Genomic DNA, 23,341 nt, shown 5'->3' with positions numbered 1-23,341 from the left:
ATATGTAAAACTATTATCTACTTAAAGAGAAAAAAAGGACGAAAAGTAGGTCATAAACAAAATGCCTGCGGCAGAAAATGTCCAAACATGTTTACGTTTCGTATTTCCGGTCGAGGACCATTGCAAACTGCCGATATGAATATCGATCCTTTCACGACAAGTGTGCTTGTACGAAGAACTATGTAGGAGGGGTATGTACACAAGCAGTAGCAAGTGATAGATACTAGTGATGGAGTGAGTGAGCATTGCAGATTTTACAGGACCTCTTAAAAGACAGTAAGTTAGAGTAGTCGATTTTACCTGAAGGTCAATTTTAATTGCCAAATTGTTTTTGCTTTCACTGCAGCCTATCTTGGCATTTACCGAACAGAGTGATTTGTGGATGTACCATTGAGATCATAGCAGAACAGTTTGCTCTTGCACAAGCATTATGACACCCAGGGAAGACAAGTTGCACCGCTTCATCTGACTTCGTTTATATAATTAAGCCATTTAGTGGATTCCTGGACTGACAGTGTCTCATAGATATAAAATTTTGATATCTTCTGGAATCCAAATCTCCTGATTCCAATATCATGATGAGAACTTTAAATGTACAATCGGCTTAAATATTAAAATCAAAATTAAGGAACGTGTCAAAGGTTGCACTATTTGGACCTAACTGAAACTGTTATACAAAGCTGCCGAGAGTTCACCAAACACACACATTGGTAATGGACGGATTGCCAACAAAGAGCGAGCAATGCTTAATGTTCACACACTACATTATTAAATATTCTGACGCCAAATCTGAGACAACCGATCCGTAAGTAATTTCATTAAATTAAAATAAAATGTGAGATACTCTTCTTCCTATTAATCTTTAAACTTCAAATTCTTAATGAATTAAACGTAAATCTCGACAGCCTCCGTACCAGTCACGGCAAACTTAAAATTCGTTCAAACTGGTGATCCTACAATGCTAGAATGGTTATCAGAGTTGTATTTATCCAAAGCGATAGATTTTGTTGGGTTTCTCTGTTCGCTGTTTAAGTTATTTTCAGCATGGGGTGCGATGATTCCACCTAACAGTTCAACAGATTTGTCTGCCATTACAATATTATTACGTTTGTCATTTCCTGCCTTTGAGACGCACGTGTCCGTTTTGGCAACCATATCGGCCTTGCTCGATTGTCTCTCTGAGTGTTTCGTGATCTGCTGTCTGAGTACTTCTTTTGTGTTGAACTCAGGTTTTAAAAGAACTATGTACAATTTAGGCAAAAAGATACACACCAGTATAAACGTACTCGATACAAAAATTACTATAGCTTGGGACAGCGCTTTCAATTTTCCGTAGGTCCAAAGGGAAACTGGATAGTAAATGGACCAAACGCTGAAATACATGAACATAGCAAATGTTATAAACTTTGCCTCGTTGAAGTTATTTGGCAGTTTTCTTGCCCTGAATGCAAAGAAAAGACACACCCCAGCTAAGACCCAAGTATAGATACTTCTCGACAGGGCAAGACCTTGGGACGTTGGTGTGCACTGTACGTACGTTTTGGTCATTGAAATTTTAGTGTTTCTTTCAACGATGGGAGGCGCTACAATATGAGTTATAACCACCAAAGTAACATGAACAAACACAAATGTAAAGACAGTGAGAAACTGGTACATGAGTCCAGCTAACTTCTTCCGAATGAGAGACGAACCAAGTCTGGCATTAAATATCGACACTAATCGCTGTGTCTTCACAAATAATATAGCAACACACCCAGTATATGCAATGCCATTAACAATACGTACAATGCACAGAATGTCATTTGGTAGTCCCAAATAGGCAAAACAACCAACGTAGCAACAAAGCAAAAAGAACAGCATTAGATAGCTCAATTCTCTGTTACAGGCTTTGATTATGGGTGTGTGTCTGTGATGGATAAATGCTCCTGAGCAAAGAAGGGTTAGAGTTACACCAATGGCAACTAAAACTTCCAAAATAATTCCAGAGGGCGATGTCCATTCGATGTAATCTAGGATCTTCTCAATGCAGGCAGACTTGTCACTGTTTGACCAGTAACCATCAGGGCAAGTGGTACAAAACACGGCACCTAAGCAAAATATACATAAAGTTTATGTTTTGATTATAAAAGAAGCAATAGTACATTAGCGTACGTATTATTCTATGAAGCTAAACTTTGTATAACAAGTACATTAAGGACAACATATTTGTTTGCCATATCAATGTCCACGTCGACGAATGAAAGAAAAATAGGGCAAGTAGATCAGTATATAATACATGTACTTCACTTCTGTCTAAACTAATGTTTGATGCGACAATAATAGTTTTTATATTAATGCAATGTTTAAATTTCATCACAACTATCAAAACAAAATGTATAAAAATGAAATAATATATTATGATAATCATAATACATCATTTCATTTTTTTATATTTTAGCTATTCATGTTGTTCATTCATAGGGATAAACAAATTAGTGCTACTCTTTAAAGACACATTAGAGATAAAGTATCTGTCCCATTTGGCATTATTCATGCAACATGAGCCCTCACATGAATTTCAAAATACGAATCGCTTGATTTAATTGAACAAAAAGCATTTAGAGAATCGCTTTGACCTTTCACCTCTTTACATCCCAGGGACAACAATCGTATCTTTCGAGTGTTTGTCAGCGATATTTTGTCAAAGATTTCATCGATTTTAATCGACTTGAAACCGAGGCAAACAGAGTATCACTCCTCGAGACAATTTACATGAAAGTACATTTCTTTATTAGTAGATATCGCTTCTTTCACTGACCTCTTCTGAAATGCTGACGTTTCCCTTTTTTCCTTTCACATGAAACGCCGCTTATAGTTTTACGCTGTGATTAATTTACTTTATTTCGGTAAAGGTCCTCAACCCGAATTTTGTGTTCAGTAATAGTAAAATACAAGACCCAACAAAATATCGCACAATACATGGATAAGCACCATATGTTAATATCGACAATTTTACAAAGAACACCGTTACAATTAATTCTAAACATTTGCTATCCCTCTGATCGATGACTTTCAAAACAGTATGAATATATGGCATCCTTTGATGGATAACTTTGAAAACAGTGAATTTATGGCAATCTGGTGAATTTCTTCAACGTTTCCTGAATAAAACCCAATTCAAACAGTTTATTGTCTGAAGTATTTTCAATGACATCCTACTTCGATAGCACAGACGCCTCTTTACATGCCATTCTTTAATAAAGGGAGGTTATAAATTTCGTCCCTGGTCTATAGTGAGTGAAAGATTAGAGCAACCGGTTTTAGCTCAGACCGTTTTATCTTTACTGTGTAGAAAATTTTCATATTTCTTTTTTTTCAAATTGATTTTCATATTTATCGTATGAATTCAATGTACAGTAGAAGACTGCATTTTTCTGTTGCAACCCTTATTGAAAAAACTTTTTGCCGCTGAGAAAGTAAATGCAGTCTGAAGTTGTTACGTGCTTCCTACTTGTTCTACATTCAAAAACCTGGCCAAATGTTATGTATGAATTCCAGTAGCCCTTTCTGCATAATTTGGATGTTTTAATGTTAAAGCAGATTTTGGGGCACCTGTTTTCAGCCGCTGCAAGCAGCTGCAACCAAAACAATACAATGCTTAAAATAATGATTGTTTATGTCAGTCTGGTATACGCACACTTCTCTCACACTTCTTCTAAGGTTGCATGTTCTTATACTGTTTCAACGGTTGCGTTATTTCTTCGATTTGGCCCGGTAACCCAAATTATATCGTTTGAATGCTCTGTTGAAGCTTTGTATTTTCAGGGAGTTTCTGGTGATGTTATCGTGATGTCCATATTGAATTATCTTTGTCACCGTTTCTTTATGCGTCATTTAAGTCTGTTTGCATATCACGTCTGAGATTCTTCAATTTTGCTTTAATTTGGTTATTATCTCCTGGTCCGAAGCTAAGTGGGTTTACTGCTCGACAGTTTTGGTATAGTAGCATCAGCGTTGGACATACAGTGAAGTGCTTTGCCTTCTTCTCATCGATCCAAGATTCACAATCAACTGCAGTTATAATCCGAAAGCTTAAGAGATTGTGACAGACGTTGTAATATAAGTTTGAAGATTAAGTACTTCCTCACTTGTGAGAAAAGCACTCCCTTGTTGCTCTGACAACACCGTGTTTGATTAACTGTATGATAGCTCACAACAAGAATCTACAGGCAGGGCATCATATAAATTCCTCGACCTAGGGCGACGGCGTGAATGTCGAGTATCGAGTGGCTCCAACCGCCAACTTTTTTGAGGCAAAACGGCAATTGCTCAAACCCATCATTCAAATTACGCATATACAGGTCATACACTTGATTTGACGAAAAAACACCAAGTTAGTGATTGCAAAATGTGCAACGTTTGCGAGCTCAATTGTGCGAACTTTCGCTCTGTACTGAGCCAGTGCTATTGAAATACTTTAGTTTATTTTTCATCTACTTAATGTAGTGGTGCAGCAAAAGTCATTACTCGCATCAATGCTTTTCGAAATGCGTTTTCTACCGAAGCAAATGTTATTCATTCTCTTGATGGCGAACTAATATGGCTAGCCGATAAAATCCAGATATTATGGATGGAACACTCAATACGTGTAATTTTAATAGATTCATTTTTTGATTAATCTGCATCTATTGGTATAGAAACTCTCGGATGGAATAGCAGTAGTGGTAAACCCCCGGTTTTACTATTACTGTGAGAAAAGCCCCTCTCAAAGCCAATTCTCTCGGGAGGGTTCCCAACACCGTTTGGTGAGATCCACATCCCTCCCTCTACCATTATTAATGTGTATACTTATTGGTAATATACACTGTCTAGGATGGCTCACTTATCCCATAAATTTTAAATATCAAACCCCTTAAGAGAGAAGCTAGGAAGAGCTGCGGGATCGGACACGCACGATACAAAACGATCAAGCAAGGAGAGGAGTCGAGGCTCTCCTTCTAACGTGCCCCTCCCATTTCCTAGTGGTGAGATTCTCTACAATTTTCGAGCTATGCTACGAAGAATACAAGCTCTTCGTGGGTGCGAAAGATGTAAAGCAGTTCTACACCCTCGTCCATCTAGGAGATTTCTGTCGGCAGCTTCGCGAAATCTGTAGGCTACAATGGCACTATTTCCTAGCTTCTGGACATGTACAGGACATGGTAGATATGCAAGTCTATCAAAGCAGCAGCCCCGGCTTCGCCTGCTGCTAAAAACTTCTTCTACCAGAAAGCTACAAACGATTTCTACAACCAGGATTCTACGAGAAGATGGCAGTGCATATACATCGGTAGTGGAGCACCTCCATACTGCATGCCGCTGTGGATCTGAAAACAATAGAACCTGTTGCAAAGTATGCATACAATTATAACACAAAGCATGCGAGAGACCAGAGACCCACATACACCCAAAAGAGCAAGAGACTGGGAAGGCTCCTACAAAGAATATCGGTGCCACACAAGAGCATGAGGACCTGTTGCAGTTGCCAAGACGGATTCTGAACATCGAAAACTAAGACGACTTGTGTTTGTACTGTGTATTCGAACTGCCACAAAATTAGAAAACCTCAAGGCTGCATTTCGGTGTGGCATGGGATATGATTGTATCTGGCAAAGGATATTGGCCATAGCGTCCCAAGTCCACATTGGCATGGCAAACTACTAAAGTGCCATGGGCATTGCAAGCTAGTAGACACTGTGATCCCATCGGAAAAGCACAACAAATTACCCTCTCCCATTGCCACGTGAGGCTGGAGAATCCCGAAACGCATGGCCTCTTCCTCAAGATGGAAAAATAGTCATGACTGCCTGGGTAGGGCGCCACATATGTATCCTCTATACAACGTAGGCATATTTTTTGTTTGGTGCCACCAAAAGTTCATAAAAGAGGCCAAGCTGGAGGAGCACAACTACATCTGCAAGGCGTCAGCAAGAGGGTCATAAAAAGTAATGCCGAGGGCCACTCAGGGTCTCTTATTTTTCCAAAATCAGTATAAGAACAGGAACACGATGCTCTGAAAGCCCGGCCAACATTTATACAAGTCTTCGTGTATAAATGCTATTGCTATGGTGCACTGTATACCTTGGATAATGTGTTCTTGCAGGAATACATGCTCTAAAATCCCAGCCAATATTACCACACAAAATAGTTTAAATAGTCAGGCGCTACACCATTCAGGACTTTGAAAGTATGCACATACATAAAGTAATCAATAAGAAGGTCAATCGGTAGCTATTTAAGACGTGAAAAAACGATTTTGTGGAAACTGTGATATCAACTCTAATATGACTCTACTGGCTTTTTTGAAAGTTTATAAATTCTGTGCTGATACGTCTTTTTAGTATTGCCCCATACAATGCAGCAATAATCACTTACAGACAAAAAATGGCATTGTTGACTAATAAAAGGACTTTACAGGTGTTAAACGACGTAGCTCATGCAAAATACCTATTCTTATGGACATTTTCTTGCATAGATTATTGAGAAGAGAATCCCAACTTAAGATACTGTCAATCTCAATGCCCGAGAGAGTGCGATTAAAACATTGAACATGGTCATTATCATTAATAGTCGCATGAAGAGAAACATTTTGATCAATAAGATGATTCACTTTTTGACGTAACGTAACAATCATATACACTGTGCTTGATAAGTGTTACCAGAAATAGCATTGTTTGAACCCAAGAAGAAACCAGTAAAATATCGTCACTGATTTTAACTTCAACTTCCTAAATATTGGTTCCTGAAACATTTAAGGGTTTGATCATCAGCAAACATGTCTAAGTTGCCAACTTTGAGACATAGAGGAAATTCATTAATAAAAATATAAAACAAAAGCGGCCCCAAAACGGAACCCTGTGGAACACCACAGACAGTTGGCAAGACCTTCGAGTTTTCACCTAAATAACGAATTGACTAAGATCTGTGAGATAAGAGCGAAATCAATGTAAAAATGAACAAAATATGTATTGACACTATAGATTGAAAGCTTTCTGATAAGAGGATCATGGTTCACAAGATCAAATATATGCTTTACAAAGATCTAAAATTAATAAATAACTGTAAATATTCATCAATATTCTTCAGAAGTTGGTCTGAAAGCTTAAGAAGAGCAGTTATGAAATGAGTGAAATCGCCTGAAATCAGATTGAGAGCTTATAATGCTGGAGGTAATTGTAAAGGCTATTGTAAACATGCTTCTCAAGCATCTTAGATAAAGCAGATAGAATGGAAACAGGCCTGTAAATGCGAGTAACATTATTTGGCCAATTTTTATGCATTGGAACAACTCTAGCGCACGTAAAACAGTTGGGAAAATAACCATCAGCGATTGGCATATTAGAAATATTAGTAACACAATTAGCGATGCTAGCTGCACCTGTATTGAGAAGTCTTTGAGAAAAGTTATCGTTACCCTCTGTCTGACCTACTTTTAGTAGAGAAAGTTGTGTAAATTGTACTTAAAATATGGACATAAAGGACATTATTTCGAATACTCCATTTACATATCTTATGGATACGTTTGCTGAAATCATGTTGCTGCATGAGCTCCTTTCTTGGCAAAATAAACATTGTTCTAATGTCAGAATGTATATAAACACAGCTTCAGAATTCAAGTATGCACCCTTCCATTATCGCGCTTATTCAGCCCCTCACTGTCCTCACTGTCCCGAATATCAAAAATATTTCCATGCGATACAATTTAAACAAGAATTGAATAATGATCTGTAAGACTTGTAGTTTTGTCGTTTTTAACTTTCAGAAGCAGTTCTAATTGTGATATTTATTTCCTGACATTTCTTTAACGACCTCGATGCTACAGAGTATCAACTATTCTATGCAATCAGCAATCGTTGTTGATAATCGTCATATATATTTCATGAGACACTAATTGCGTGCATTATAAAGCCTGACCCTGCATCGGACATTTTGGTATTAACATTATGTTCTACCCATGCCAATGTATAATTCTCTGGGGAATTTCAGCAAGTTTAGCTAGGAGAAAGAAAAGTTTGCTAATAAGTCCCAAAAGCGTTAATTTAAGTGATATCTTCTGATCCAGGAGACTACAGAGATACGAAGGACTTTGGTACTTTGGTGTGGAACAATATTCAAGCAGATATCAAAAATATTTCCACGAGATAAAATTTAAAAAAAGAATTAAAAAAAATATCTGTAAGACTTGTAGTTTTCTCGTTTTTAACTTTCACAAGCAGTTTTTCTTGCTATGTTCGTGGTCTGTAGTTCCTTATCACTTGTGAGCTCTCTGTAAATTTAGCAGTATCTATCTCATCTTGCGTCCTGCATCAAATTTTGTAATTCCATTTTTATGATACCATAGAATAGTCATTAATTAAATAGAGATTGTAGATCAATGTAATTCTGAGTATGAGGCCGAACCCCATGAATGCCTGTGACAACTATTTTTCACTCTTTTTTTCATGCAACACCTTGCTATCCACGGCAGTGTTTTATTGAAAAATTATAATAATCTTCATCTTCATCATCATCATCTTCATCATCGTCGTCGTCGCCGTCGTCGTCAACACTATATCATCATCATTATTATGATTACACGTACATAAAAGCGATTGAGAAAACATTAACATAAAGAAAGACGCTGCATGCGTTATTAAATTAAGTATACAATTCAATACCTGCCGATTGCATTTCTTCCTTTATTATTTCTGAGTATCTTTGAGGACTTGTCACTGTAAAGTCGACCATTCCATGATTTATCGGGCAGGTGTTGCTGCCTTGTCAGGGTAAGAACCCCGCCCTTTATTTATTGGACGCTCCCATCAAACACCGTGACCACCAAGCGGGTCATGACGATATATAAGACACTTGAGAGCAAATGTGCGGGTTTTTCTATACCGCGCACGGCGCGCAACTGCTTTTGTATATTTGAGTGATTTATGTTCAACTTAGAGAAAGAAAAACAAAATTGTGACAATTGTGGAATGGATAAGCGTATGCGATGTTCTGTTACACATCTCCGTATGTGCTATAAAACGCATTAAAAGATCTAACGAATCTACCTGAGAATCCCTGTCTCACACGTTTTTGTGTTTATGAGCTGGGTCTAACTCGAAAATATCTTCAAGTTATAATTTTCTGATTAATTTCAAACCAAACGGCTAGTCAAGTGAAGAAGTAATTATGCAATCCTAACTTACCAGAGACATTTGCAATTTCTCCTTCGGCACAAGGCACACATTCAAAGCAACATGGTGGCCGGTCATCCAAAGTTGCTTTCCTCGTACCGAGAGGACAAGGCGTTGAGCATACCGAAATTGGTATCTGAAATGTATGATGTAAAAGAGAATGTAACAGAAGGCCTGGAGTTAATTTACGTATCCTATTTCTTTTGCACTTATGATATGTTTGTTGCATGTTGTTTAAACGACTAAACCAGACTAAGTGACGGTATACAACGAGATTTCGATCAGTTCAGGACATATGTGCACCAGCGATAGCGAGTGCATATATGGAGTGAACTGGTAATACTCGACTGGTATACCCGTTGCTGAGGTGGTTTATTGATATTTTATCATAGTATCAAATATGCCTTGTTTAAATTGAAATGCTGGGCGTAAAACATCAAAAAGGGAATTTTTCTCAAGCTGAAGACCACGCTTATTTTCACGTCTTCAACAATCAGATCGCAGTATTTGCACCATCTATATACTGATATGATATTATTTCATATATTTTATCCTCACAAGTAGTGAAGGTGCATTCACATCTTCCTTTGACATCACATACCTTTTTACTGCCACCATTCCAACGGATGACACCATTTCTCAACACCAGTTTGTTTGTGTCAGCTCCTCCGTCGAAAAACCCAACTCGAACCAAATCAATACCATGCGTCCAGGCATTCTGCCAATTGTTTATTTCGTATCGTCCCTTGCCTTCTTCGTTATCTTCCAAGTTGTAACGTGTACCTTCGGTTCCATGGAGGAACGTAATATTTCTGAGATACTTCAACAGTTGCCATGGTTTCAGGGTTGTCACGTTGGGGCATGATCCGTTTTCAAGACGTCCATAGGGTTCTTTACACTTTGTGATGTTGTCTAGTGCTTGACCGATCGCGCGCACCGCGAGGTATACGTAGTACGCTATCCTGTAGTTTGAACCTTTGTACGATCGGGTTTGGTCAAAAGTGTGTGCGTCAGAACAAATAGGAATGGTGTATTGGGTGATAGAATTTGTGCCGCTACCATCATCTGCAAGACTTCCTGAATTTTCTGTGTGACCGTCATTACACGTCAGGTTGACTCTTTCAATTCGACTTGTATCCGTACCGTTACTGAACTGACACTGCTCTCTTATTGCCGGGGATGTCAGATTAGCTGTGTCGACTTCCTCAACTTTTCTTGCATTTAAAGGGGGTGATACTGATGTTTTGCCATTGTTGTGTATCAAGGGCATTTTACATTTCAATTCTTTTTCCCACATTTCGGTGAGGAAAAGATTTCGATGTTCAGTTGTGAATGGAGACACACTTCTGAGGTACTCCGCAAATCCTGGTATATGACCCTCGGATAAGACAATGCCTAGCGTGCCATCGACCTGATGATACATGTCATTGGCAACACCCGGCTTACCAGACCAAGCCTCACATGCCAACCAAATTCGATCTGAAATGGAACAGGGAAAACGAAATGCTTGCAAACACTTGAATTGAGAAAGATTCTTCTCTCGAAACAGCGAAATGAAGGTTTTCATCTTGGTCAGTAGGTTGGAAAGAGTAAAAGGCCAGAGAAACAAATTTACGTTTGTCGGTTTACTGTGCAAGGAGATAGCGACGTTTCCTCGTATTTAAACTGTATAGTATGCTCACGAGCAGGAAACTGATAGTCGTACAGAAATTGTTAATTTGTTATGTATACCAAGCAAATTCAATCAATATTCAACCGTAATCCGCTATCCAAAAATGTTTAAAAATAGTCGAAAATTCACTGAGTAATTCAACAATTTTAAGTATAAGACAGCGAAGCTACTGCAGTGGAATGCAATAAAACTGCTTACACTCATAAGGTTCACCACAGACAAATATTATAGACAGTCTATGTTTCTCTTTGGTTTCACTTGTAGCTAGCTGGCAAAGACGAAAACATTAACGGAGTCAGATGACACAAGATTGACTTTAACTCTAACTTCAAAGCATGTGTTAACTGTCGGTTCTCATGCTCAAGTAGGTGCCCATTTGCATGCTGATGTTGTTATACTGTATTGTAACAATTTGAAACTTTTCGAGTAATCTGTATTTTTGTTTTCCTGCAATAAAATGTTTCAAACCAGATTGGCATGTCAGTGTAGTGTGTTATTACCGGGCAGTTTCATTTAGTTTGTTTTGACTGCCCATATGCAGAGTTAAAGCCGATCTTGTGTCATCTGACTTCGTTAATGTTGTCGACTTTGCCAGCTAGCTACAGCTGAAAGTAATTAGTGTAAGCAGTTTTATTGCATTCACTGTAGTAGCTTCGCTGTCTAATACTGAAAATGGTTGTAATGTAGTTAAGTTGGATTCATTGTTATTGCAGGTACCGCTATGTTATCAAAAGTACGATAATACAGTTACTAATATAAATATTGAGTTTAAAGGCAAAATACAGTAGTTTTGGCTAATTGTCCAGCATTTTCGATAATCTGAAATACTTACAAGTGAAATCCTCGATTTTGAGGAATGTTCCGATTATTTCCTTTGACATAAAATAAATTGTTTGTCAATAATGTACATCGACTATTGGCAGATAGAATTGTTACCTAACTTGATCGCTGGATTCGTAGTAAAATGTATATATTGTTTTGTATTAGGGCTTTGTTGTGTCGCTGTGACATACCTGTGATATTTTGGCGCTTCGCCTCCTTAAGAATGGCTCTCATTTCTGAAGGGTGAATGAATGTAGCTATAACTTTTATTGACGAGTCCTTCTTGAGCAAAGTCACGATATCCTCAACGTTACGCTGGGTAGCATGAGTTGGTAGCAGTCTACTGAACGCCACGCAAACACCGAGTTCCCCCACCCCGTCAATCACCATCTGTATACCTGGTCGGCCGTAGTCATCATCTGTGGCGATTGTCGCTATCCATTCCCAGCCGAAATGACGTATCAGCTCTATCATGGCGAGGGATTGTGACAAATCACTCGGAACTGTCCGCATAAAAGTTTTGTAGCGTAACCTGTCCTGTAATAAAGTGCTTGTCGAACCATAGCTAACAAAAGGTATGTTGTACGTCCCGAATATAGCATTGACTGCCATTGAGACTGGCGAACTAGATCCACCGACGACGGCTTTCACCGACTGGCTACCAAAAATCACCGGCTTGATGAACTCAATCGCTGTCTCAACTGACGGCGCTACCGAGGCACACGTGTCTCGTATGTCATATCCTAACTTAATACCTGGTACGAAGTCCGGGTTGCCATTGATTTCCTCCAGTGCGAATATCATAGCCTCTGCGAGTCGATAGGCTCCAGGAAACAGCCTGGAACAGACATGCACGATTGGTCCTGATTCTAGACTCTCGTCCTCGCGGTGAAGCTCTGTGTGAAATGGAAACATTCCTCCAATTATGATATCTCCATGCTTGTAAATACGTTTTGTTGATGTCTTCAAGATCTCTGTTTCACTTGCCACTACCGAGCTAACCACCATCATAAGATGTATGCTTACGAAATTTGCCATTCTACAGCACTTGTTAAGCTCATACAATTTAAATGGCGACCGCGGTTTGAGATATGTTCATATGAAGGTTTGTCGATTTAATGACAACTGTGCTCATTATATCCCATGATACATTGCAACTTAAATCCAATGCAATAAATGTAATTCGCCAAGTACACCAACGTTTTCAGAGGGAATTTAAAAACCGTCTTCAAAGCAAAGGACTATCCGAGACAATATTTAATCAAAAGCCTCTATTTTTCTAGTGTTCCGTTTCTGATTACAACAAAGAACTTGTTTTCGGCTGTGTTCACAACAAAAACGGTAAGGGGAGCTGGAAGAATTCAAGGAGGTTTCGAAAGTTTTCAGGGGGTAGTAGAGGGGGAACTTAAAAGTTTTGCTCTGCATGTAGGGGGAACTGAACTTTTTTGTGCCCTGTTACATTTTACATTTTCAAATTCGAGGTTTTTGTATGTAATTCAATAAAAATTAATACAATTTTTATGTCATCCAATTACTCTCATGTTAGTAGTTATTAAACAAAATCTAGAACCATTTTGTCACATTTCATAACTGTTATCTTGAAAAATATGAATATGTATGATTTGTCGGTAAAACTTGTGCCTAATAACAGGACAGACGCTGCAACTGTTGATGATTTTTGCAATGTTTCTATTATTATTATTATTATTATTCTTTATTTCAGGCCATAAACCCATACAGTAAAATGTACAAAAAATACAACATTACATCTAAGAAATAAAGCTAGAAAAAACTTAATAAAGAATACTCTTACAATGTTTCCAGAAACTGGACTGAAAATAAGAGTCGGAATTAACACAGCTGCGAATAACAGGGTTTTCGCTTTTCCACAACCGTTCACAAAATGCAAACAACAATTTACGGTGAAGCGAGGTAAAATTCAGAATATTTCTGCTAACAAAGTTTAAACTTATACTTGTATCACGCTTCATATTAAATATCAATCTCAATGCATTATTGTAGGCTACTTTCAGTGAAGACATTTGTTTGACACTGTAGTTACACCAAACATTAAGACAATAACGCTATATAAAAAACTCTTGTAAAGAGTACACTTCACTTTATGTGAGCAATTGCCAAAATTACGTAAAATAAAATTAGCTCTAGCATAAAAACACCGCAGCTGCCGTTGCACATCAGCATCATCTGTACCTGAAGAAGACATAATGTAGCCAAGATACTTTTTTGTACACACAAACTTAAGAGGTTTACCATACAGTAGTACACAGGGTATTCTCATACTGTGAGCTTTCCAGGACTTTGGGAAAATTGCCATACATTCTGTCTTTGCAGTATGAAAGATAATGTCGTGCTGATTCCCATAATGTTCACAAACGTTACTTAGTTTCTGTAATGCTTTAACCGACGGACAAATCAAGACTAAATCATCGGCATAGAACAAATGGTTAACAATGGTATTTGCCAGGTGACAACCCACACCGGCTGACTTAAGCTTACTACTTAAACCATCTACATACATGGCAAAGAGCTTGGGCCAAAGGATACTACCTTGACGAACACCGTTAGTTACCCCAAAAGAGTTAGAAACTGCAGATGCCCAGCGAACAAAAAAACATTGGTTACTGTACCAGTATTGTAAAATACGAATAATGAAAAGAGGTATCTTACTGTTGATCAATTTTCTAAACAAAGTCCAGTGGTTTACCCTGTCAAAAGCTTTCGTTGCGTCCATGAAACACAGATACACTGGCGAGTTATGCCTTTTATAAAAATCTACAATTTCTATGTAATATACCGACTACAGTTTCCCCACTGTAAAAATAGCGGACGCTAGACGCGTTCTTACGCGTTCAAAATGTATGTGTCGGTGTTCAAATTTGAACGGCTAGTGTTCATATTGTTAACACTAGTGTTCATATCATTAAAAATGATGTTCTAAACCTGAACACGTAGTGTTAACAACCATCTCCTTCAAGTGTTCAAAAACGCAGCGTCACAGAAATTTTACAATACTGTGAAACAATTAACAATCTTTTGGGATTTTATAATTTACAACGGCTATATTAAATTTACTACTGCCTCGCTGTCCGGCAAACGTACACGGATTTTGGTGTAACGAAATTCCACCAAATGAAAAATATATTGCTGAAAGCATGTGTTTTCTAAAAAAGAAAGTATACAAAATTATCATACATGCTATGCCTGTATTACCATTCTTCTATTGTTTAGAGGATACTGATATAAACCCATATTTTAACTAGTGAAAATACGAATTATATTTTCATTGTAACCGAACTACTTACAGCGACGCGTACGCGTGACCTTCGCTGGTATGTTGGTACATATAAAACAGCTGAGCGAATGAGACAAATGACAATCCGAAACGTCATTAAGATTATGGTCAAAATTTTGTTGTTTGCTGTCACTTCATGGACATTGCACTTAGGCATTAGTACAGTTGTACCAAAAACATACAAACGCACGCACTGAAAATTTGTATCATTTGGCGACACCTTGTCATCGTTCGGTTCACGGCCGGTCCCATACGGTGCAGTATTTTCATGTCGTCTATATACGCTGTTGAAGATTATAGTAAGATACCGGTTAGTGCATCATGATAGAACTGCTTTACTACAAGTTTCCTGTTGATGAGCTTAGGTATATTGGCGGTGAATTACATCGTTTACAGCCGTAAATGAGCCACAAAAATCCAACCGCACTGAAAATACTCGCGACAGACAAGGTTGAAAGTGCACATAATATTTCTCATTTGTAGCTCACCTGTCACCTGTCAGTAATTTGTAATTTTTTGTAATTTTATTACTTCAAGTCAATGCATCCATAAATGGATTTTCATGCATTGAATAAAATACATGGACATATACAGAATAAAAATAAATAAATAAATAAATAACTCAATAAAAACCAGTAGTTAAAAGTTAAAAAACTACACATCAAAAGATAAGCATAAAAAGTTAGTGAGCACCGTGTAATTAATTAAAACAAGCAGGAAGTTGACATACAAATCGGCCAAGAATTGGCTCTGAAAAGAATAGACAGGCACAAAAAAGTAGTTTAAATTATAGTATTGGCAATGATGGATGAACGATATTTGAATGAGCGACTGTGGGCTTTAGAAACATGATATTTACTTCTGGTGTTATACTGGTGAGTTGTTGAATTTTTTGTGAGAAGGTCAGACAAGTAGACAGGAACTTTTTGTTGATACATTTGTGAACTAGATTTTTTAAGTGTTGGTCGTGTCTTTCCTGGATAGTTGGCCAGTTGAGTGAATTTCTGTAAGATGTAACATGGTCTGACTTTTTGAGTCCACACTGAATGCGAACTGCAAAATTAATTATGCGTTGTAGATTGCTTTTGAGAGTAATATTACAGTTGGAAAAGACAGTGTCACAGTAGTCTAAAAGGGAGAAAACTGTAGCTGAGATAACATTTTTGCGAACCTTTTCAGGAATACATCGTCTGACACGGGCCAATTTCGTCAGACGATAGCCACATGCTCGACGGAGGTAGGCAACATGGTCAGTGAGATTCACGGGTCATGATTGTGTCTGGTTGGCACCGGTGCAGTGCGGTGAGGGTTTCAGATGCAATGTAAGATCTAGGGAAAGCCAAACTTTCGTTTAGGTTGTTAAAGGAAGTTTAGTTCTATTTAGGCAAGCCAGGAATGAAAATATACGAGCAGACGACGGAAATACCTTGAAATGTTTATTCCTACAGCAACAAAATCACGAACCAGTTACGACACTAGTCTACAGCTTACAGTGTACTCACTTCATGTTTTCCCTAATCCGCTTACTAAGATGGTAAATTCGACATATTTGACGTCTGGGGACATGTATAATTCTTCAAAATAAACCGACTGGTACTGGTATATCCACTGTGCATTCATAGATGGCGCAATGCTGCTTGCTCTAACTCTATAGTCCAGTCAAAATAGGGTTAGACCCACCACAAATTGCAACAGAATTTTTTTCTTCAGAATGCATTTCAGAGAGGTACCCAGAACTACATATTAAAAGTTTACTCGAATCCACCTCGGGGAAATATGTCTAATTTGCATAAATCAAATATGGCGGCCAAACATCCAACAAAATAACATAATTGGCTATATATCACATGTTAAACAAGCTATTTCAGTGATTTTGAAGTCTGTGACTAGCAATTTGGCCCAGGGAATTATTATGGAGGTATAATGTTCCTTATAGGTACTTCATTAATTTGCATAATTCCAATATGGCGGCCAACATTCCTACAAAAGACATTTTCGGTGATATGCCACGTATTAAACAAACTATTTCAGTGATTTTAAAGTTAAAAGTATATTTCTTTGGCATGGCAAACGATTTTCGCAATGCTATGATTTGCATAGGTAATTTGGTAATTTGCATAAATCCAATATGGTGGCCAACATTCCTACAAAGGACATTGTCGGTCATATACCAGTCTATGGACTTTGCATGCTACCGTAACATTTCTACAGTGCGTAATATACGCTAAATATCTACGTATTTGTTATCGTATTAATTGTCCGAATAGAACAAAATGTAATTTTCGTTCCCCTTTTTTCCACTGTGTCTGTACAGCCTCTGATGAAGGTCGTCCGTGTACGTCCGAAACGTTAGGAAGAATAAACATCTATTGTATAGTAGCAGATGGGTCTTGTCAACTATTTTTCACACCTCATGCATCCATTATCTACAAGTACCCGCTGCAAACTTCACATATGGACTGTGGTTGGACTGACCCACTTGATATTCACCACTATAACTCAACAGTGTCAAAGCATGTAATCTGTAATGTTTACTGTTAAAAAAAGACGTGTTCAAAATCTTAAGTTTTTAATTTAGACTGAACCCCCTTCTTATGGATAGGTGCGTCTTTATCAGATCCCTGAGATGATAGGCAAGAAGTCATCACACATAACACCAAAATACAATAAACACAACAAAGCTAAGAAGAAAAAAAAGAAAAAATGATATGACCGAAATAAAAATGTCGTAATACACACAAATTGAAACTTTAGCATTATTGCAAACAATGTCGGATTCATAAAAACTTTATGGACACACAAACTCAAAAAAATCTGAAAACTGCATGCTTTAGCAAACTCTTACAATTAATCCAAACACAGAATCCAACTACTACACAATACAAAGAAGTACATCTTGAGTCATTTTTCCAAGTGTCATTTTTCCTAGATGTACATGTTTGCATCGTGTAACAGTTGGATTCTGTAGGGCTAATGAGTTGTTTGAATTAATTTTAAGTCTTTGCTAAGCATGCAATTTTCAATTTTTGTGAGTTTGTGTGTTGATCAAGTTTTTAAGAGTCTGACATTATTTGCATCAGCGCTAAGTATTATTTTGTGTGTATTGTGGCATGTGTTATTTTTGATCACACAATTTTATTTTCTGCGTTTTTATTATCTTTGTAGTGTTTATTGTATTTTTGCTGTTATATGTGATGACTTCTTGCCTATCGTCTAGGGGGATGTACCAAAGATGCACTCGTCCATAAGGAGGGGGTTCAGTGTAAATTATAAACTAAAGATTTTGTACACGACTTTTTTAAAACAGTAAACATTAAAGATTACATGTTTTAACACTGTAGAGTATAAAGCATCTATAAAAATCACAAATAATGCCGTACACAGATGAATCCAATGTTATACTCATAAAGAGATTATTTTTAGATGACTAACAATCATTAACGGTTGTCATATTTAGAAAAATCACAAATTATTAAAACTGCATGACTTTCTTACATCTCAATAGTAAACGCACATCAACATATACGTATTTTAATCCGTTCGGAAGTCATATATGTAAGTCTACCAAATTTGCTTTAACATTCTTTTCAAAATACAATATATTTACGAGGTGTTTAAACGAATTCAGGTATCACTATCAAAATAAACTTTAAGGACTTAAGGTGAAGCTGCACGTTGCCAACACAGTTTTTTTCGAAGGAATATTTCTCATCTAAGATGGCAAGGAAACCCGTACAAAATATTTTGTGAAATGCAATGTTTCACTTGAAACAAGAGTATATCCTCATTCTAAAATGGCATGGGCTGAACGACTGACACTCAAAATGCGCTTAAAATCTTGGTTAGCAAAATAAAAATGCCTCTAATTCAAAATGTAAGAATTTTATTGCAAGACAAAATAGTTGTTTTGTTATATAGCGTTTAAAAAACAGAAAATTTCAGAAAATATGACCCAGCCAGAACAGAGTTATATTCTTTGGAAATCTTGAAATTCTGATAAAAGGGAAGCAGGAATTCTGGTGATTTGCATACATTTGCATACATTAACCCTTCTATACCATGCAACTTACGACTGCTTGCCAAGCTAAAAGGTGAACTTAACCAATTTTTAATCTTGGGTTAGCAAAAATATATTTTGAGCAAAATACAGTGCGTTGGGTGCAGTGCCCTCTAACAGTTTTTTCTTGATATTCCTATTCCTAAAAACTCTGCTATAACCTTATTTATATAAGAAGCTATTTGGGCATTAATTTGGCAGCCATATTTAATTTCTGAAAATCATCAAAATGTCTTTTAAAAACATTGAACCACAAAAGGTAATAAGAAATATAATTAAACTTCAACATGGCTGAAATAGATTGTTCAATACATTTAATGACAGAAAATTTCTTTTGTATCGAATTTATGCAAATTAACGAAGTGCCAACGCAAATCATTGCACATCACAAACCATTTGTCCATGCCAACTTGAACTTTGAAACCACAGATCTGAAATACCTTGTTTAACCCCTTGACTGCTGTAATTTTTTACACCAAAATTTTAATGCAATATTTTACCAATTTCTGTGAACATTTCTGTACGGTTTTTTTCATAATTTGGACCAAATGGATATCATTTTTCAGCAGCTACAAATTTTAATCAAAATTTTGGCAAAAAACAGACTGTGGTACATGTTATAAAGTTGACAAAAATAGACTTTGGTGCCCAAAGGGTTCAATACATGGTATATGACAGAAAATGTCTTTTGTAGGTATGTTAGCAACCCTATTGGATTTATGCAAATTAACGAAGTACCTATGCAAATCATTGCATCTTGAAAATTGTTTGTCCATGCCAAAGATATACACTTTTAACTTTGAAATCACAGAAATGGCTTGTTTACCCTTTTACTGCTGTAATTTTTACTCCAAAATTTTGATGCCATATTTTACCAATTTCTGTGAACATTTCTGTACGGTTTTCTCATAATTTTGGACCAAATCGATATCATTTTTCAGCAGCTACATATTTTAATCAAAAATTTGGCAAAAAGCAGAAAAATTGACTGTGGTAAATTTAATAAAGTTGACAAAAATAGACTTTGGCGCCAAAAGGGTTAATACGTGATATATGACAGAAAATGTCTTTTGTAGGTATGTTGGCCACCATATTGGAATTATGCTAATTAACAAATTACTTATGCAAATCATATCATCTTAAAAGTCGTTTGTCCATGCCTAAGAAATATAGTTTTAACTTTAAAATCACTGAGATAGCTTGCTTAATACGTGGTATATGACCAAAAATGTCTTTTTTAGGAATGTTGGCCGCCATATTGGAATTATGCAAATTAATGAGGTGCCTATATGAAACATTATACCTCCAAAATGATTCCCTGAGCCAAATAACTAGAGTCAGACTTCGAAATCACTGAAATAGCTTGTTTAATATGTGATATATAGCCAATTATGTTATTTTGTTGGATGGTTGGCCGCCATATTTGATTTATGCAAATTAGACATATTTCCCAAAGGTGGATTCGAGTAAACTTTTAATATGTTGTTCTGGGTACCTCTCTAAAATGCATTCTGAAGAAAAAAATTCTGTTGCAATTTGTGGTGGGTTAGGTGCCAAAATCTCGTAGATTGACTGGACTACTATGCTCTCAGCTGTTCATACTCGATCGAGATTGAAATCAAACGCTGGCGTGGCGCGAGTATTTTGACCCGATTTTGGTGGCCTCATAACTTTCACGCAGGGATTCGGCTATGTATCAAAACACGAAAACACACCAATTTACTCACTCCAGCCGATGTTTTACATCCACCGCCATTTTAAACTGAAAGTAAATCTTCTTAAAATTGTGAAAACCTATGTCGACATCGTAACATTTAAATTGTTTGCTTTAAAAGTGCGTCATATACCCTCTTTTGAAGTGGAATGGCCAAATAGCGGAATAATATCAAGAAGTGATACGGTTGTCATCACTCCTTGGCAACCAACTTTTTATAAGTACAGCCAGGAGGAAGCAAGGTCGATTTCAGTTGATTTCGTTGCTAATTTCGGAGCGTCCGTAGGAAAAAAGTCATAACCAAAGCATGCATGTATGATAAAGGGGTTATTAAACGAAGTTAAGGCGATACCGCGTCGTATTCTCGTGATGTGTCCGCATTTTGACTCGTTGCTGAGCAACTCGTCAAAATACGGACACATCACTCGAATACGACGCGGTATCGCCCAAACTTCGTGTAATAACCCCTAATAATTTTACACGTTTATTACATGTTGAAATTTTGAAAATTTGAAAAGAAAATCAGAAAACCACCATGAACGTTTTAATTTTAACATCGGCGTGTCATAGGCGTTCTATTTCTAAACACTTGGTGTTCAAGTTTGGTGCTTTTTCCTGTCCCATGATGCATCAAAACGGAAGTTGCGACATTTTTCTTGAAAGCACACCCTGAAGCAGTGAAGTCGTGATCGTGCGGAAGCAAGACCAGAAAGGTAAGTTTTCTCTTCAAAATAGTAAAAGGTATTAGATTTTGGAGCATCTGTATTAATATCCTTCGAAATTAATTGTATTGTACTTTGAAATAGCTTAACTACGTGAAGAAACTTTTTTTCTTTCAGTGGCTGGTATACCAATAACAAGCTGTGAGTACGCAGTGGTACTTTGGCCATGGCCTATCGATCGATCTCACTCGGGCAAGGGTCATCGCAACACAAGTGTGGCGATAACCCTTGACCTGAGCGCGATCGATACGCCTTGCATAGTACCGCTGCGTAATCACAGCTGACACATGTCTTTTAGTAGAGACAATCGCATGTAAAAAAATCAGTCAAACATTGTAGAGTATACAATGTATTGTTTAAGCATATGAGAGTTAGGCTTTTTTATTTTAATCAGTTGATGACAAGAAGAAGCCAATATTTTGTAACAGTATTGAAGAGAGGCACTGTATATGAAAGTATCCCCTTTTCCTTAAAATCAGCCCCTTGTCTTTCATTACAGTCTCATCTCGCCATGTTACCTATTGTTGCATTATTTTCAGGATGTAAAAAGTTGGATTTAAGTGAAAATCGAAGAGTTGTTACAGAAGCTGGTGGTACAGATATTGAAGAAAATGAGTGTACAGGTAGCTGTCTGGAAACAAGCTTGAGAACTTCAGTTCATCTCCAATGTAGATTTAAACTTCCAAGGGTCAGATACTGAATTTTGATAAGTCTCTGTATTTTTTTCTGAATTAATCTAAGCTTTGATAGCATGCTATAATCAACTACATGTTGCCGGAGAATAAGCTTTCACAGGCGTGTAGTCTCCTTTATCAGATGCAAGGGAGGAATGGAAAATTAAAGCTGAAAGCGACGTAAAATTCAGAGTAAAAATTCCACTCTGAATTACTGAATTTTCTGAAATTTTCACTCTGAATTTTCTGTCACTTTCTGCTTCAATTTTTCATTCCCCTTCCATCTGATAAAGAGAAATTCACGTCTTCGGAAGCTTATGCCCTTTTAACATTTAGTTAATCATAGCCTGCTACCAAACCTAAGAGAATTTTGTATTGTAGCTCAACACGTCTCTTGTTCATAGCAACTGGTTTTAGTTTTGCCGTCAGCTAAATAGGTGGATGTGTACATCCCAAGGTTTTTCTTCAAAAGAACCTGTAAGAACCCTTAAATATTTAGTTTACAGGTCCCAGGGATTACCCTGATCACATATTTTCAAATTATGATGAACCATGCAAATTTATATTTTTGAGGCTAACTTTGCTATTTTTCACAAAAATCTTGTTCTCTTTTACTGACGCCTTCAATATTTGGTAAACATGTCCCTAAGAATGACCTTAGTCAAATTTGTGCTAGTTGTGATGAAATATTCAAATTTTTATACTTTACGACAATTTTCGTCACTTTTGGTCAAAAAAATCTTTAAAAATCTTCTACAAAACTGCTAATTGAACAGCTTTAATATTTAGGACACAGATCTCTACTGATAGCCTTTTCCATATTGTTCAAATTATGCAGAAATTTGCTACTTTGTATTTTTAAGACATTAAAAACATTTCAGACATTTTTAAGATATGAGGGATTACCAGAATGTGATATATTTATACGTTATGATGAAATCCACATTTTTTATTTTAAGGGTGATTTTTACCATTTTTTGGTAAAAACATTTGTATAAAAATTAATAGCAATGTACACCAGAATTTAAAAGGTCTTTACGAATATGTTTTTAATTTCTGAGAAGTAGATTTTTGAAATGTCACCGAATTATTTCATTGTTTATTTAAAGATATTACAAACAAACAAACCTAGAACTTTGTTTGACAAGGCTTGTTGTGCCTAACTGTGACACTTTGACAACT

At 36.9% G+C, this 23,341-nt stretch overlaps 1 protein-coding gene across 1 annotated transcript; it reads right to left on the bottom strand.

The window, feature by feature from the left end:
• Positions 1-939: 939 nt before the first annotated feature.
• Positions 940-12,687, bottom strand: LOC139117586 (extracellular calcium-sensing receptor-like). Its single transcript, XM_070680829.1, has 4 exons — positions 11,871-12,687; positions 9,787-10,664; positions 9,198-9,321; positions 940-1,241 (listed from the first exon to the last, which is right to left on the bottom strand). Exons 1-4 carry the CDS (start codon positions 12,685-12,687, stop codon positions 940-942), a joined length of 2,121 nt encoding a protein of 706 aa, XP_070536930.1.
• Positions 12,688-23,341: the final 10,654 nt, after the last annotated feature.

This window comes from Ptychodera flava, chromosome 18 (genome assembly GCF_041260155.1).
Source record: "Ptychodera flava strain L36383 chromosome 18, AS_Pfla_20210202, whole genome shotgun sequence".
In the NCBI taxonomy this organism is placed as follows: Eukaryota; Metazoa; Hemichordata; class Enteropneusta; family Ptychoderidae; genus Ptychodera; species Ptychodera flava.
This window is presented reverse-complemented; position numbering and strand designations above follow the sequence as displayed.

Excerpts from the sequence above, each read along its gene's own strand:
- LOC139117586 (XM_070680829.1), bottom strand. The coding sequence starts at position 12,687 with ATGGTGGTTAGCTCGGTAGTGGCAAGTGAAACAGAGATCTTGAAGACA. Across the intron at positions 9,322-9,786 it reads GGAATGGTGGCAGTAAAAAG|ATACCAATTTCGGTATGCTC; the intron begins GTATGTGATGTC and ends CATACATTTCAG. Across the intron at positions 1,242-9,197 it reads AGAAATTGCAAATGTCTCTG|TTCTTTTAAAACCTGAGTTC; the intron begins GTAAGTTAGGAT and ends AATTGTACATAG.